General features: G+C 39.5%; 1 protein-coding gene across 2 annotated transcripts in view; it reads right to left on the bottom strand.

Annotated features, from left to right (window-relative positions):
• The window catches only part of LOC309664483 (uncharacterized protein), a 151,586-nt gene that overhangs the window by 50,516 nt on the left and 85,759 nt on the right, over positions 1 to 15,311 (bottom strand). Inside the window, exon 1 of one of the 2 annotated variants that reach the window (XR_014265801.1) lies at positions 11,782 to 13,314. Coding sequence is in view for 1 of the 2 variants with exons in the window: in XM_082470004.1 (XP_082326130.1) it covers positions 11,782 to 11,892 (111 nt within the window). In the remaining variant the exon portion in view is untranslated. Of the gene's footprint in view, positions 1 to 11,781; positions 13,315 to 15,311 lie in introns of those variants that run through there. The other variant, XM_082470004.1, reaches the window with a different exon arrangement.

Genomic DNA, 15,311 nt, shown 5'->3' with positions numbered 1-15,311 from the left:
ATTATTAACATCCATGTCCTGTTTACAAAAGCTGTTACGACCAAGTACATGTCAGGAGGTGTGTGACATGGTTACAAGACAGCTCAAAGGAAAATGGAAGTGGAGCGCTTACATCAGGGTGTGGAGGTGAAACTAGCAAGTGGGCACATCTGTTGCTTCATTATCTCCTCTGCTAACGGCACTACGTGTATAACCCTTAGCAAAATTTAAAGCTTACAAATTCTTTAAAACTCAAATTCTTTTTAAGATTTCCTCATTTCCTGCAATCTTTATTCCAAAATTCCAAAATTTCCTCTCAACCACAAGCACAATGTCTTTTCCTTTGATCCACATCTTAAACATGCCACAACTCTGGCTGTTCTGTAATGCATTATTAAACTTTTTATTTTGAAATAATTTCAGATTTACAAACGAGTTGCAAAGATGGGATAGGGAGTTCCTGTCTACTTTTTACTCAGTGTGTCCTAATGTTAATATCTGACATCACCATGGTATTTTGATCAAAACTAAGCTATTAACACTGGTACAATGGTAACAAAATGACAAACTTTCTTTTGATGTCTCCAGTTTTTCCACTAACTAACTCCCTTTTTCTGTTCCAGAACCCCACATTGCATTTAGTCACCTTGTCTCCTTAGTGTCTTCCAACCTGTGATAGTTTTCAGTCTTTCTTTGTCTTTAATAACAAGATTGATCACCACCCAACACCTCCCTGCTACTTCTACTGATTTGTGCAGAGGTCCCATCTAATGTTTGATGAATGATAAGTCCTTCTGGGTTCTAGCTGAGGGTTAACTAACAGTCCCAAGTAACATTACTCTGCAACTGCCTGTAATTTTATAATAATTGCCAAAAGAAGTCAGAAATTAGGTGTTGGCATTTAGCTGATCATTTTAACTTAAAGGTTCTACATTTGAAGTTTTATATGAATCAGTTTCAATCTCTGCGAAACTGCTAAATGTCCTGTATTCTTAGTATCAAGGTTGTAAAGAATGTACTGAAGATACTTCTTCTTTTTGCATTGCACAATCTTGCTCTGTCATCTTTAATCTCTCTTGAAGCGGGAAGTACCATCAACACGGGCACCACATGTACAGAAACGCAACAGAGTAAAAAGGGTCGGCATGCTTCCAGCATCTGCCCTGGGACCAGCCTCTCCCACAGATGCAGCCACGTCTCTGTCAACCACTCTTCACCATCTGCAGGTAATCAACCTTGAACAGTTCATATTCCTTACCTGTGGTGAGAAGGTGCTACTGGTATGCAAATTAAGCTATCTGATTAAGTAGGTACTCTGATAAAGTAATGAAACTGCAGAATTCCCTGTGCTACAAAGCAATTCATTTCAGCTGGGTAACACAGCCACGGCGTAATCCCCAGACCCCTGTAGGGTGATGATGTTGAATTACTGTGCATTTGCCCATGCACGCAGTCCACCGGGGTAGATGCCCTTTTTTCTAATGACTGGAAAAAGTGGGAAATGCACAAATATAACCTGAGGACTGTTAGGGAGCCCCGAACAGTTTTACTGACGGGTAAGGGAGATCACTGCTCTGTAATGGAAAACAAAACAAAATACACTGAAACAACATTAAAGTGGGTACGCTTGAGCACAGCCGCCCCACCAGCTCTTAGCTGCAGAGCAGTGGTTCTGAAACTGATCAGCCTGCATTATTCAATGTTGCAAATCTTCAGTAAATTCCCCCTGGGAACCAACACCCACTGAAACAGAGCCCAGGGATTTGCAATTACTGTTTTGGAGTCACCAGTGCTGAACCCACAAGAAAGGCACTTGCCCTCCCACCCAGCTCTTCCCCTGACCACACCACAGACTGTCTTTTTCCATTGTCACCGTCCTGTCTCCTGCCTCAGCCCCTTAGTTGAATAAAGTGTCACAATTCATACAAAGGAAAACATGTCCAGAGGGTCTGACTTGCACAGAACAAGGTTCCACAGCTTAGGACACTGAACACAAAACATCCCTCCCAGCAAAGTGTGATAGGTATGCTTTAGGGCTGCAATGAGAATTCAACAAGAAGCTGTGTTAGAGCATCTAGCACAATACTTTCTCTCCCATACACGATCGCAAGACGGGAGACAGTCATGGTGAAAGAGGGGTGACATCCAGAGTGTGGGGCATTGCAGTCTTTTCATTACTGAATGGCCCGTTACCTGCCACTTTATACTAGATAAAGGAGAGAAAATGAGGAAAGCCAAAACTTGTCACAAGCATGTGATGTGTTCAGGACCCTCCCAGATGCTCTAAGTGCTACCTCACAACTCCTCCATGGACCCGGCAAGTGGGACGGGTGTTACAGTCTCTGCTTTGCAGACAAGCAAAAAACAATCATTTTAGGTTCGGGTGAGGGTATTTTATTAAAGCTTAGCTCCCTTTTCATTCTCTACCCCTTCTAAGAACATATCCCTGCGATTTGTCAGTTATTCAGTATTGTTTGCTTATCAATACCAGACTGTCTTTTATATTGATACACTGGCAGATATATTGGAAGGTTTCTGTCTCTAGTTATGCCTGTGTGACTGTTTCCCCCACCTTTCGTTAGCTCAGACACAGGCAGTGACTTGTGTCTTTGGGGAGAGGAAAGGCTGAACAGGAAACTCTCAGCGAGGGCCTTAATTATTCTGGTCACTGATCAAGATGAAAATGACCCCTGCCCCTGGTGGCCACGGGGCATGCACTGTCATAATGAGTGTCAGCTTTGTGCAGAGGGGGAAATTACCCAGAGGTGGGAATTACCCAGAGGTGAAAAGGAGAATAGCTCATGCCTTCTTCAAGTTGGAACAAGGTCCAGAGCAGAAAGATACCGAAGGGAGCAAAGTCAAGTGGGATAATCTGAAGTGAACAGACTAACCTATCTCCAGGGCATCTAAATGTCAAGCAAGTAAATGGCTAAATTGAAATTGTAACCAAGGGAAGTTTCCCTCCAAGATCTTCATTACATTGTCTCAAATGGGAGCTCATCAAGCTCTGTGTATTTCTTTCCTCACTTAAATGCATCTTAATTCACAGAAAACTCATTCCAGATTCCAGGCGGGGCTGGGTGAGTGGGGAGAGGGTGAGATAAGCAGGAGTAACAGATGTTCCCAGGAAAAAGGGGCCATAGGGCGGCAGGCCCTGGGGATGCTCCCTGACCATCCCACTCAGAGATCTCTGGGATTTATATATTGGTGTTTTTGTCACAACCCTGCCTACATTGCTGAGGGAAATTTAAGCATTTGCTCCAGCTCTGATTTCTTAAGGAGCAATTCCAACTATCTACATATACCATTTCTGGCTATCAGGATGTAAAAAATGCAGAAATCCTCCCTCTGGACCTGTCTAGGTAACCTCTGATTCCCTTTCTGCTGTGCTTCCTGCAGTCTGCTAGCAGCCTGAGCAGGAGACAACAGGTAGTTTTCCAAAAAGTGCATCCATAATGAAAAAAATCACACAGAGCTGCCTAACTGTAAAACAGATTCCTGTACTAAATGCAGACATACCCTATAATGGTTTTGTAAACAGACAATTTAAAATTAAATAAAAAATAAGTGTATACTTGTTAATTTGTGATTCAAATTAAATGCCAGTGATATTAAAGAAAAAAAGTACAGTGTGACTGTTCACAAGTGACTCCCTTAAGTTCTGCGCACAGTGTCCCGAGGGACAACTTTCAATGCCCTTAGCAATTAACATTCATCGCTGCAGCTCTTTCTGCATAAAATAAACAAAAATCCATTGCTACTGTGTTTTTTGTTTTGCTTCTCTCATAGACACTCCTGACGAAGTTTTAAAGAAACACACAGTAGCGAGGCATTCAGATCTGAGTTGATCTCAGGCTTTGCAGTTCTTATGTGTTTGAAGTTCTGTACTGACAAGACTATAAGATGATTTTGCTAATTTCTCACCTTAGAAATAAAATACAAATTGCCCAGCAAGCCTATAAACCATCCGAACATGTACTAAATACCTCATTCATGACTGAATAAAATGTACGACCAAGTGTATTTGTGCATCTCCCGTGAAATCTTCATGTTTATGAGAGATGCAGCTCTGAGATCTGGTCTAATTCTATAAAAGCATCATTGTGCATCTTTCAGAGGCCCCCTGAGTTATTCAGAACAGATATGATTCCAGATCATTCTTGAGGCCACTCAGAATAGCTGCATCTCCCTCTGATATGTAGAGAACAGTGGGGAATCCAGGATGCCCAGAAGGGCAGGAGGCCAGGCGTTCTGCTCCAAGGCCCCCACCACTTCCCAGGGACACACCGTTACTCTTCTTAAGGCAATAGCTCCTTTTTCTTTTTAATTAAATTCAGTGTAGGATCATGTCAGGAAATGCAAGGGTGAGATGCTTAGAAATAAAACCATGAGTACTAAATTATCCATCCATACTTGACTGCTCAGTTAGCCAGAAGCCTTTGGAAAAAAAGTCCATTGATGGTAAAACTTACATTTTCTTTAGTGATGTTATGTAGCTGAATTCATTACAATTTGTAAGCACACTGTGAAAGCCTTGGATAAAAAGAGATATGTACAGACGAGCTGCTATACAAAATAGAGTGGTAAAATAAGAATGCAAAAAGGATGAGGTCTGAGCATCACAAAAGGTAAATACTACTGACAAAGGTGCATTTTTGGGGGGGTAGGCATTCATCCCCAGCAAAGTATGGCATTATTTTGTGTCGGAGAAAAGCCTGCTCCACTGGATTTCCTTGGAGGAAACATGGCAACAAGGGAAGAGTCTACTGCAAGGATCACAGGACAGAGAGAACAGGGAACCCCTGAAATACCATCTTCCAGTCAGCCCCTAGTCCAGAAGCTCCTCATTAATGTTCAGAGCAAAGGTGGGAGTAGCTGACCACAGGGTCCACTGAGATATTCCATTAGCCTTTGCCACTGGCTGTGGCCTTCCTGGAGCAGTCTCTGCGCCACAAGTTAAACCAGAAGTTCAAGACTCCTGTGTGCTTTGATCATTAGTGATCCCAGATGCCTCATGAAAGGTTGCTAATTGAACCTCACCCCTTTGGCAGGATTGAAGGTCACCTCACTTGGTACGTCTTTCATCAGTGACTCCAAACAAGAAAAAGGGACTATCCCTACAAGAGGCAATGTAATTGCATTGGATGAGTAAAGCAGTATGTAATGGGATAAAATATATCTCCATAGGGATGCCAATAATATTTATTAAAAGTGGAGTAAACAAAGACATCACGGTGTATGTCAAGGATACATACTGTTAAATAAATAACTTTCATGAACATTTCTGTATATTATACATGATACAAAAGTGAATTATTTTGGAAAAGAACAGAGTAGAATTGGCTAGACAACTATTTTTGAATTTGGATAGTGCTTAGAAGGGCTTCCACATATCTTTTGGGAAGTTGCCAAGTACGTCATAGGCAGTACTTACTTTTGGAAAAATACTATGGCAAAATTGTGGCCACCATAAGATAATTACTGGGCAGATAATAAACACAGACATAATTTTGCAAGGATAAACTGTTGTGTTTTTCATTCCTCTCCGGTAAATCCTGTTAGCCGGTGATCATTATCCCATGAAGCCCTAGCGAAGCCAGGGAGGGCAAAGACCAACTAAGAAAATAGGAAACAGGACGTGTGATGTCTCCCTCTTTGGCAGGAAGAAGAGACGGGAACCCAGACGATCGTGGGAAAGAGAGGAAATGGAGGAAGGGTAAAAGGTGGTGGGAGGGTGATTCAGACACCTTGCTCAGGAGCGAAGTCCCAGGGGGATCAGAAAAGTGAGAGGAATAAGCAAGCTGTGGAAAGGCTTTGTCTTGGCTTCCATTTGGAATTTTGGGAGATCACCTTGTAGGGGGCTGTGTAGTCATTACTAATGGTTGCCAACTATTTCCCTTCTTCTACCTTCCAGGCACTTGGAGGATTGCGATTTCCACGCCCCCTGGTCGTTGGGTGGGGCTATGTGACCAGCTCTGGCCAACAAGCTCTGAGTGGAAGTGATAGGTTACTTCTGGACTAAACTGCCAGGACAAAACCATTTGACGATCTTTTTCCCCTTGGTATGGTGAACCAGACTGCCCACAGGCCATCAAAAGGGGGCACAGAAGTGAGATGAGAGTCTGACTGGATCTGAACAGAAGGTCAACTTGGCAAAGGCAGATTAAACCTGTAATCAAGGCTGCTCAGGCTGGAAATCAAATGAGACTCATGGTCAGGCTTCAGGGAGGTAAGAAGTGACATCGCAAAGATCCCGGAAGGAACAATGACCTGTTCCCTGGGAACACGGTCTTACCAAGAGGTAAATCCGCCACAGGCTTCAGGAGCAGGTGCCAAGTAACCCTCAGCGTTAAAAGCAGACGAACTCCCTTCAGCAGATAGCAAGGAGCTGAGCCCCAACGTGAGAAGCCCCACCATCCAGCTCCATGAGGGCACCAGCCCTTCTGTAAACCCAAACACTGTCTTGGAAAGAAGCAGGAACAAAGAAATCTGAGCATCCCTGGACGATGCTCACCCATTCAAAAGAGTCCACTGAATTCAAAAGAGACTGAGGATTGCCTTATTCTGGGGGTAGTGCTATAATTTGGGCTACTTGGTAGAGAGAAATGACAACATTGCCTCCCTGAAGGTTGTTGACAATGCTGAAAAACACGTTTGGTTTGTTCTGGTTTGTCTCATCTAGCATCTTAGGTTCTATGGAGGTAACCTGGAGACTCCAGACCTTGAAAAGGACCATGGGAAAACCTGAGCAGATGAGTTCTGTGTGACAACTGTACGGCAGGGTCTGCACGAACCCTGGGATTTGGGGGCTTCTCCTCTCACATGCTACCATCATGCCGTGATTTAATAAAGTTGCCTGGTCACCAACACAGTGCTCTGTGCTTTAGTACATGGGTGTATTTTACATGGATGCTATTACATTTGGCCTGTCCACTGCACTCAATACCCACAGTTGCATCTGCAGGATCATTTGTTAAGAAAAATTGGAAAAAGAATGTGTCTTGGCCCTAATAGGTCTAAAAACTTTTAGGAAGCACAGGTAAACAGAATGAAACATCTGACATCCAGAGGCAAAAAGTCCCCAGTACATTCATATGCCTTTATAAAAATCTGGTTTGCAAGCCCTTTTATTGCCATCTGAATTGCTCAGACTAGTATTTGGGAATACTGACCAGTTCTACCAGGCACCTAGCCTGTGAATAAAAGATAGAAATACTGGAGAACTACGATTTTATGAAAAAATATGAGGGACAAGTTTATTATTATAAGATTCGCATCAAACATTTTTGATGTATTCAGTAATATTCTGATTTATATCAGGAGTTGATATACGTCTAGATATTTTAAATTATTATTCACTCTTTCCATTTTCTAACATTTCTTTGTAAAAAACAGTGAATTTTACATCACAGCTTATTTGGGATATTGCAGAGTCCAAATAATCAGACGTTCCAGGTTTTAAGAAAATATTTAGTGTCTGATGCCCAGGCCTAAGCATTTTCTGCTAATCGAATCATGTGTATTTATTTCCTGCTAAAACCTGGAGTATTAACTTGTACTAGTAAATGTACTTCCTAAAGTGAGAAATAAATATCTTAACGCTGAGAATTGTTGCTAATATGCTCAGCCATCAATTGTATTGGGAGCATTAGACAAAATCTTTCCTGGCTCCACCAACACATAAGTCTGTTGTGAGGAAATATGATCAATGTCTCGGTACGGGAAAGGTGAAGAATTACAAAGAGAAAAGAAAACATCCAGTCAGTTCAGCTTGTCTCCATCTACTTTCTGTTTGCAATACACAATATAGTAATCTGATATGCCATTTTTGATCAAGTTAAATTTAAAGCAGTCTCATTTGCACTGTCAGTGATGAGTGGCTTGCCGCATTAGAGGGCGTGATTTTCAGCATCTGGGCCATGCATGGAGTTGTCCCTCTTTCTGGGGATGATTGTTTATGCAAGCACTTTGGGGGAACAAAAAAGGAGAACAAAATGTGTGTACACTTCCTCCTAATCAATCTCAATCAGCTCTGGCCAGACCACTCATCTCACCACCATGCCTGCGGTCACTAAAGAGGACACGTCACGTGGCTAAAAAGAACATGTTATCCGGAGTTGGAAAGCAGCATCTGAAATGCTAAAGCCAGTTTCATGAAGGGTCACCTACAGTAACAATAATTGTAAAAACAAAAGGTTATTTTCACATGCAAGATCTAGAATGAAAGTCCAGCGTGGTTTACTCTAAGGTAGTTTTTTTACTTTTGGTTTTGGTTTTTTAACTTTTGTTTTGAATAAACTTGGATAAACTGCATAAAGTTCCTTTAGGAGATTTTTGAGAAGAAAAAAATGAAGTCAATATTATAGCATGTTCTTATTTAGAATACACAGATTTCAGCAATCTTGATTTTATATGAGAAATATTAGGTCACTTGTAATTCTAGGAAATATCAATTTAATATTGATGGAAACAAATTCAGCTAATATGAATAGTCAAACCCAATTTGACTGTAAAGATGTAAAGCTTCAAGAACTTCACATTTTTATCTAATGGCATCAATTTTCTTGAATAGGTATATGAATACATGTACGTGTCTGTGGTTTACCCCTTAAAAAAAATCCATCAGTTCTGAAAAATTATACATTCAGGCATTTCCAGTAATTTGTGTTTCTCTGTATAAAAAGGTAAGGTGTATGACCTCAGAGGGGATACTTTGTTAAATGTATTATCTGGAACCCAATCCCAGACTTCAAAATGGGAATGCTAGAGGAACCAGACTAGAAATTTTAAAAGTAAACTCCAGGAGCACTTAGTCCAATGTTGAGTGATGATACTAGTCCATTACTATCTCTACAATAACCAACACTTCCATTAGGGAGCTCACAGAAAACACTGGCAAACAGGTGGTAACATGCTCAGGAATCATGGTTTTCAAAGATGCAAGGTCTGCATCTCTCTGCTTTGGCCCACCTGTCCCTAGAAATGCCTGGATCCCTCCTAACTTCTCTGCTCATTCCTCTTAATATCCTTCATAGACTTCTTTCTTCTATTTATTGCAAAGTCTTTTCTAAGAAATATTTTACTACTTTTCATAAATTAATAGAAAACAAAATCAATACATAAACTGCATAAGTAAAAAATACGTAAAAGAGAAAACATGAAATGTGCAATAAGTTCTAGTCAATTAATTAACATTTGTTATGTGTTGAATCAGTGAAGTACTTTAAAATCATAAAATGCCTTAAAGTTTGAATTATTTAGCTTTGGGGGGTTATACAGTGGGTCAAATTTATATATATGCACACACATACAATCAAAAATTATGTATAGACTATTCTCTTACTACCTTTATGTATCAGGTAGATGAATTGATCAGCTGCTATGTATAAAGGTCTTGGTGGAAGCTGTGATATTTGAGACATTTCTAATTCTTAATGAACATTCTAGAAGCGCAATGACTTATGGGCAAAATAAGAAACTAGGGGTGTAAGACAGACCACCTTCTTTAAAACTTCCAAATACCACAACACAGACCAAGGCAATTTTAACCATACAATCAGGGAGTCTAACATGATTTTCCTCACTAGATCATACACAAAATATTCCAAAAAGCTAAAACTACTATATATGAAGAATCATCGCCCTCATTATATTCATCCACATTTCATACTATCCACATTTTACATCATAATCATCTAAACTAAAGTGAACTAATATGTTCTCCAGCATTTACCAAGGCAAAGGAAATGTCAATAAAGACTCTGGGATGCTGGCTTTTAACAGAAAACACATATAGATAATCCTTCAGAAGGAATATTGATAAATTGTGCTGTCTAAAGCATGCTTTAGAAATGGGTCTGAAATCAGGTGGTAATATCTAGGGATATTTAGTGAAATGTACACTATATGCAATCAGAGTAGCAACAACCATGAAAAAAAAAACCCTCATCAGTTGATTGCCACTCTTAAAATAATTAATTTAAATTTGCAAAGAGAGTAGTTTAAATATAAAAGATAAGCTTTGTACTTACCATTTTATAATGATGGCTTATAATATTCTGAGTTATTATTTTTTTAATTAAATATAATGGAAATAAGTTCATCTTAAGCTTCAGGATTTTCCCTTCTAATGTTTATAAACTTCCCAGTGCCACCATATTGATAGCACTGGAGGCCTGAATCATAAAGATACTCTACACATGCAAATTAGAAACACAACACACAAGCCCCTCGGGCCTCTTTAAACTAATTAAATATGGCTTATTTAGTTTTTACAATTTTAGGGAAACCACTGGAAAGTTTAGATGTTAAGCTGATATTAGAATAACCACCAGACCGAAAATGGGTAATTTGATAACTGATCTCATTGAAATCTGGTTTCAAGGAGAATATATTTTTACTGGGGTGCTAAAAATGATTATGAATGATGCTTTGAGGAGTAAATATCTGGCCACAAAATGCTTTTTCCTGGGAAAAGACCATGAAGGTGGACAATTAATGGACATGCCTTCCCATCCTGAGCTCACTGAATTTCTTCACCTGTGTTCTTACTCTTCCCTGCCAATCGATTTGATCACTTACTAGGTTCCCAAATTTGATCCTTAAGGACACAGTAAAGTTCAAGCTAGACTTTAACTCTGATCTTAGAAATGTCAAAGAAAGGGAGGAAAACACTCAATTCCTTAGTAGTATCTCCAGAATTTACAGCAGTGCGTTTACATGGGACACAGTTAATTTTCACTTTTACTTTCTGAATTCATCTTTCATTTAAAAAATCTATCCCTTAAAACAGTAGCAAAACAAAAGCAGAAATAGAGACACAGACGTAGAGAACAAATGTATGGATACCAAGGGGGAAAGGGGTAGGGTGGGAGGAATTAGGAGACTGGGATTGACATATATACATTATTGATACTATGTATAAAATAGACAACTGATGGGAACATACTATATAGCACAGGGAGCTCTACCTAATGCACTGTGGTGACCGAAGTGGGAGGGAAGTCCAGAAGGGAGGGGCTATCTGTACGGGTGTGGCTGATTCAATTTGTTGTGCAGTGGAGGCTAACACAACATTGTCCAGCAACCGTACTCCAATAAAAGTTAATCCAAAAAAGTAGCAAAGCATTTGAATTTGAAGTGTATGTATTCACTTATTTAATCCACTGAATTAGTATTTGTGCAATAGAAGAGGTAATTCACTTGACAACATTCAAGTAGCAAAAATGGACCTTTCCAAAAAGTAAGTCATTCACTCCCTTCCCACTAATAGGAAGGGAATCTTTATTTTCAGTAGCAGCCTTCACCTGGTCTCCTCCCAGGCCAAGTCCTGGGAATGGAGTCATTTTCCCATGACATCCTTTGGCAGCTTCACATCTTGCAAACATCAGGCTTCCCCAGTGGCTGCAGCACTGGCTCCTTCTTGTGTTGTTGTAGTTATTCATGACCAGCGCACTTGACTAGTCACCCTTCTGTCGCCGGTCCTAAAACTAAAAAGGGATGATAACCCTGGAAAAAATCTAGACTCCAATAATTCCCTTCTCATAAATCTTACTGATGATCATTTGCTGGCAATCAATAGGGAAGGAAGATATCAAAACAAACCAAACAATGGATCATAAGCAAGAAGAAAGCTAGCAGAGGAATACTAGCAGATATGATGAACCTGCTGCTTTCTTCAGTTTCATTAAACTCAATATAATTAAGTTTTGACCTATAAGAAGGAATATGAACTAAAAATGAAAATAATTCTCTCTGGGAAAGAATCAGGGTGGATTGACAAGCAGACAGCTGCAGACTCACCGTCTCTGCGATTAAGGCTTGCGAAGCCAGGGCCGTGGCTGCTGGACCGCTCTGAGGAGCTGCTGAAGGAAGCCCGGGGCAGGGCAGACGCCAGAGGAGCGTCACAGCTATCTGGGGGGAAACACCACGTGCGGGTTAATACACTGATTAAAGCTTTCCTGTCCTCTCTTCCTCTCTTCTTCCTTCCCTTTTACTTTCCTTTCCTTCCTATTCCCCTGCCACCCTCCCTTCTCTTCTTCCTTAATTTCCTTTCTTTTTAGTTAACAGGCTAGGAAAATGCTAGAGCCTGTGGCAAACATCAGTCTTGATCAGAGGTGTGTTAGTAAACGTTGAACAACAGGCTCTTAAGGAAAATTAAAAACCCTGATTGGTAGCATTTGCCACTTTCCATGGTGTAAATACTCGTACCATGGCCAATTCAAAGCTATCAACGTGATGTCACTGACCAGGAAGTTGGAAAAAGAATCATTATATAGTATTTTCACCACGCAGACACAAGGTATGTAAATAACCTCAAGAGCACTGATAACAGCAAGATGACATAAAGTAGGAAGTGGTGAGTTTTCAGAATGTATTACTTTTGTTTTAATATGATTTAATTAATTATGTTTATGTCATTTAATTTTTAATAATGATTGTATTTTCATGCAAAATTCATGAAAAGTTAATGATTGGCTCTTGCTAGCTGCTAAAAATTGGTTCCAGCACGTCACTCCTAAATGGGAAAATATTAAAAGTATTTCCTTGAAAATCAGAAAGAACACTTTCACAGACACCACCGTTTCTATTGAACATTGCACTGGAAGTCCTATCAGTACGTAAGAGAAAATTTAAAAATTAAAAGCACAAAATTGGATAAAAAAGAGCAACCGTTATCGTTTCCAGATGATACGATTATGGAGGTAGAAATTCTGAAAGTCATTGGCTAGCTTAACAATTCATTATACAAAAGCTGATAGTATTTCTAAACTTATCCATAGTTAGAAATTAAATAGAATAGCAAATACTAACAAAACATATAAAGTATCTAAGAATGAATCTTACAGAATTTGCAGGACATTTATGGAGATTATTATAAAAATTGTATTGAAAGACATTAAAGAAAAACTACATAAATTCAGACTACAATGATTGCAAATAGGAAGACTACTTTTAAGGTACTGGTTTTCCCTAGCTTGATCTAAAGATTCATTAGAAGTTCAATCAAAGCTCAGGAGGGTTTTTCACAGAACTTGAAGCAGTGAACCACACAGCTCAGGGGTTCTTAACATGTGGTACAAATATGATATAGGGGGTCTGTTGAGATGAATAGAAAAAAATTACATCTTTATTTTCACTAACCTCTAGCTAAAATTTAGCATATTCTTCAGTCACAAATGTAGACAAACCAGACTATATTCACCAGTGCCCGTGCATATGTTACCAACATAAGTTACAGATATTTTAATAGCAATCGTTGTCACAGACATCTAGAAATATTGTTTATGGTCCCCTTTACTTCAAAATAACAGTATTTGTTAAAGTCACCACTAGATCTTGTTTTTGAATTCGCTAATAACTAAGAAGACACTATGTTACAATTTCTAGTACATTGATATCAGCATTTCAATATAACTATTTACTTTGTAACCCTATGTATACATTTTATGCATTTACAAGCATTGCTGTGAGAAGGGGTCAGGCTTCAGCAAAGTGCCCGAAGGGTCCTTGGCAAAAGGAAGAGCAAAGAAGCTCCCGTTGTGAGTGTGTGCACTGCAAGTACAAAGCTGTTGAGACATTACTGGGGCATTATTAGCCATTCAGAAAATTCCAGAAGATTGGGATCATCCACAATCCACAGTCAGCTGTGCTAACTCGAATGTTAACGTGACAATTTCTCAGGGGACAATTTCTCTGTCTGTTGAGCAGACCAGGCCTGCATCATTCCCCCTTTAGGTAAAGGGGTCCCAGGGATCTAAGTAACCTGCTCAAAGTCACAGAGCTGGTTGAGGGTAAGTGAAGATTATCTCCATCAACTGTTTAGCTTGGGAAGCCTGCTCCTTTCCCAGCCTCCCCCACCCCCCCCAGCACGGCTTCCTTTCTGAGTCTCCCCAGACGCTCCCCACTCAGTCCCCTCTGCTCACATCTTTCTCATCTCACCGTATTGGGGTCTCTCCTTTCTGGGTTGGAAACAGTGAGGACCAAGTGTAGATTCTGGAGCCAGACAGGGTGTGGGCATGACATTTACCAAGCTGCCTACTCTTGGGAAGTCACTGGCCCTCCCTAAGCCTCAGTTACCTCATCTGTACAATGAGGATGTCACACAACTGAATCACACAACTGGACATAGGGGAATCACACAATTCATAGGGTTTCTATGAGGATTAATAGTGTTTGCTTTTATTATTTTCAGTATGGTAAGACAAGTCATCACATAAGCTTCTTCCAAATATTCTATAAGGACGTTTTCCCTATAGAGAGATATGGAAGGCAGCATTCAACGTTCCAAGCCATATTCTCATTGTTTATTCTTTCCTCAAAAGAAGGCATATGAATCTTAGTCTTTAAAAAAAAAAAAAAAAAAAGAGTAAGATGTACTCGCTCTTATGAAGTCATCTTTGCCTTTGAGAAACAATTTTAAAAGTGATCATTTTCTTTACAACCCTAATTGGTTGTTCCAATTCACTTCCACACAGTCAAATTTGAGAATGCACGTGATCAAAAAACGTGACCATGTCCAATAAGGTACTTGGAAAAGAGCGGCTCTGTGTTTGGACAGTGTTTTCAGTACATTCACTGTGTTTTTAACTAAATTACATTCAAGTAAGGTGAAGTCTCAGATGCCACCCAAAAATCTCCTTAACCATTGTTTTCAATCTGAAATGTCTATATTTTATACTACGATTCCTGGAGCCAAAATTGTTAAGACACAATTTAATTTTCTTTTTCTGGAATCATTAAAAAATATTTGATTTCCACTGAATATTATTCTTATCAATAGTCTGATACATACTATTTCTATCCAAAAAAAAAAATGATGAATCCTGAAATGCTTCAAAGCTACAACAATTATTCATAAATAATTGTTTTTAACAAACGAGATGGCAAAACAACTGAAAAGTACAACTATTTACCACTTAGGGGGAAAATGAGGTGAGTACAAGTAATAATCTTGTAAGAATTAACAAATGAAAATAGACAGATAATATTACAGTTCAATAGGCTAAAGCAAGTTTATTTCTCTTCATAATAACACTCATATTAAGAAATTATTCTATGAAATAATCTCAGTTTTGAAATGCACTTATTCCTTCAAAAGTTCAAATGTACTCAGAAGCTCAAATGTTCTCAGAAAAGCTTAGGAACTCTAAAGGGAAACTGATGAGCCATTGTAACGTGTCTTGTAGAAAATACAGACACACCGTAATTGTTCATGATTTATGTGTGATTCAGATCAGAGTGCTCGGGACAGCCTGGTGTGCATGCTTCTAGAATAAGTTCTTATGTATTAAATGAGCAAACATTGTCTCAGTAGTTGTACCTATTGTAAC

This window comes from Balaenoptera physalus, assembly GCF_965194825.1.
Source record: "Balaenoptera physalus genome assembly, chromosome: 7".
Lineage (NCBI taxonomy): Eukaryota > Metazoa > Chordata > Mammalia > Artiodactyla > Balaenopteridae > Balaenoptera > Balaenoptera physalus.
The sequence above is the reverse complement of the archived record's forward strand: the minus strand, read 5'-3'. Positions and strand labels throughout refer to the sequence as shown.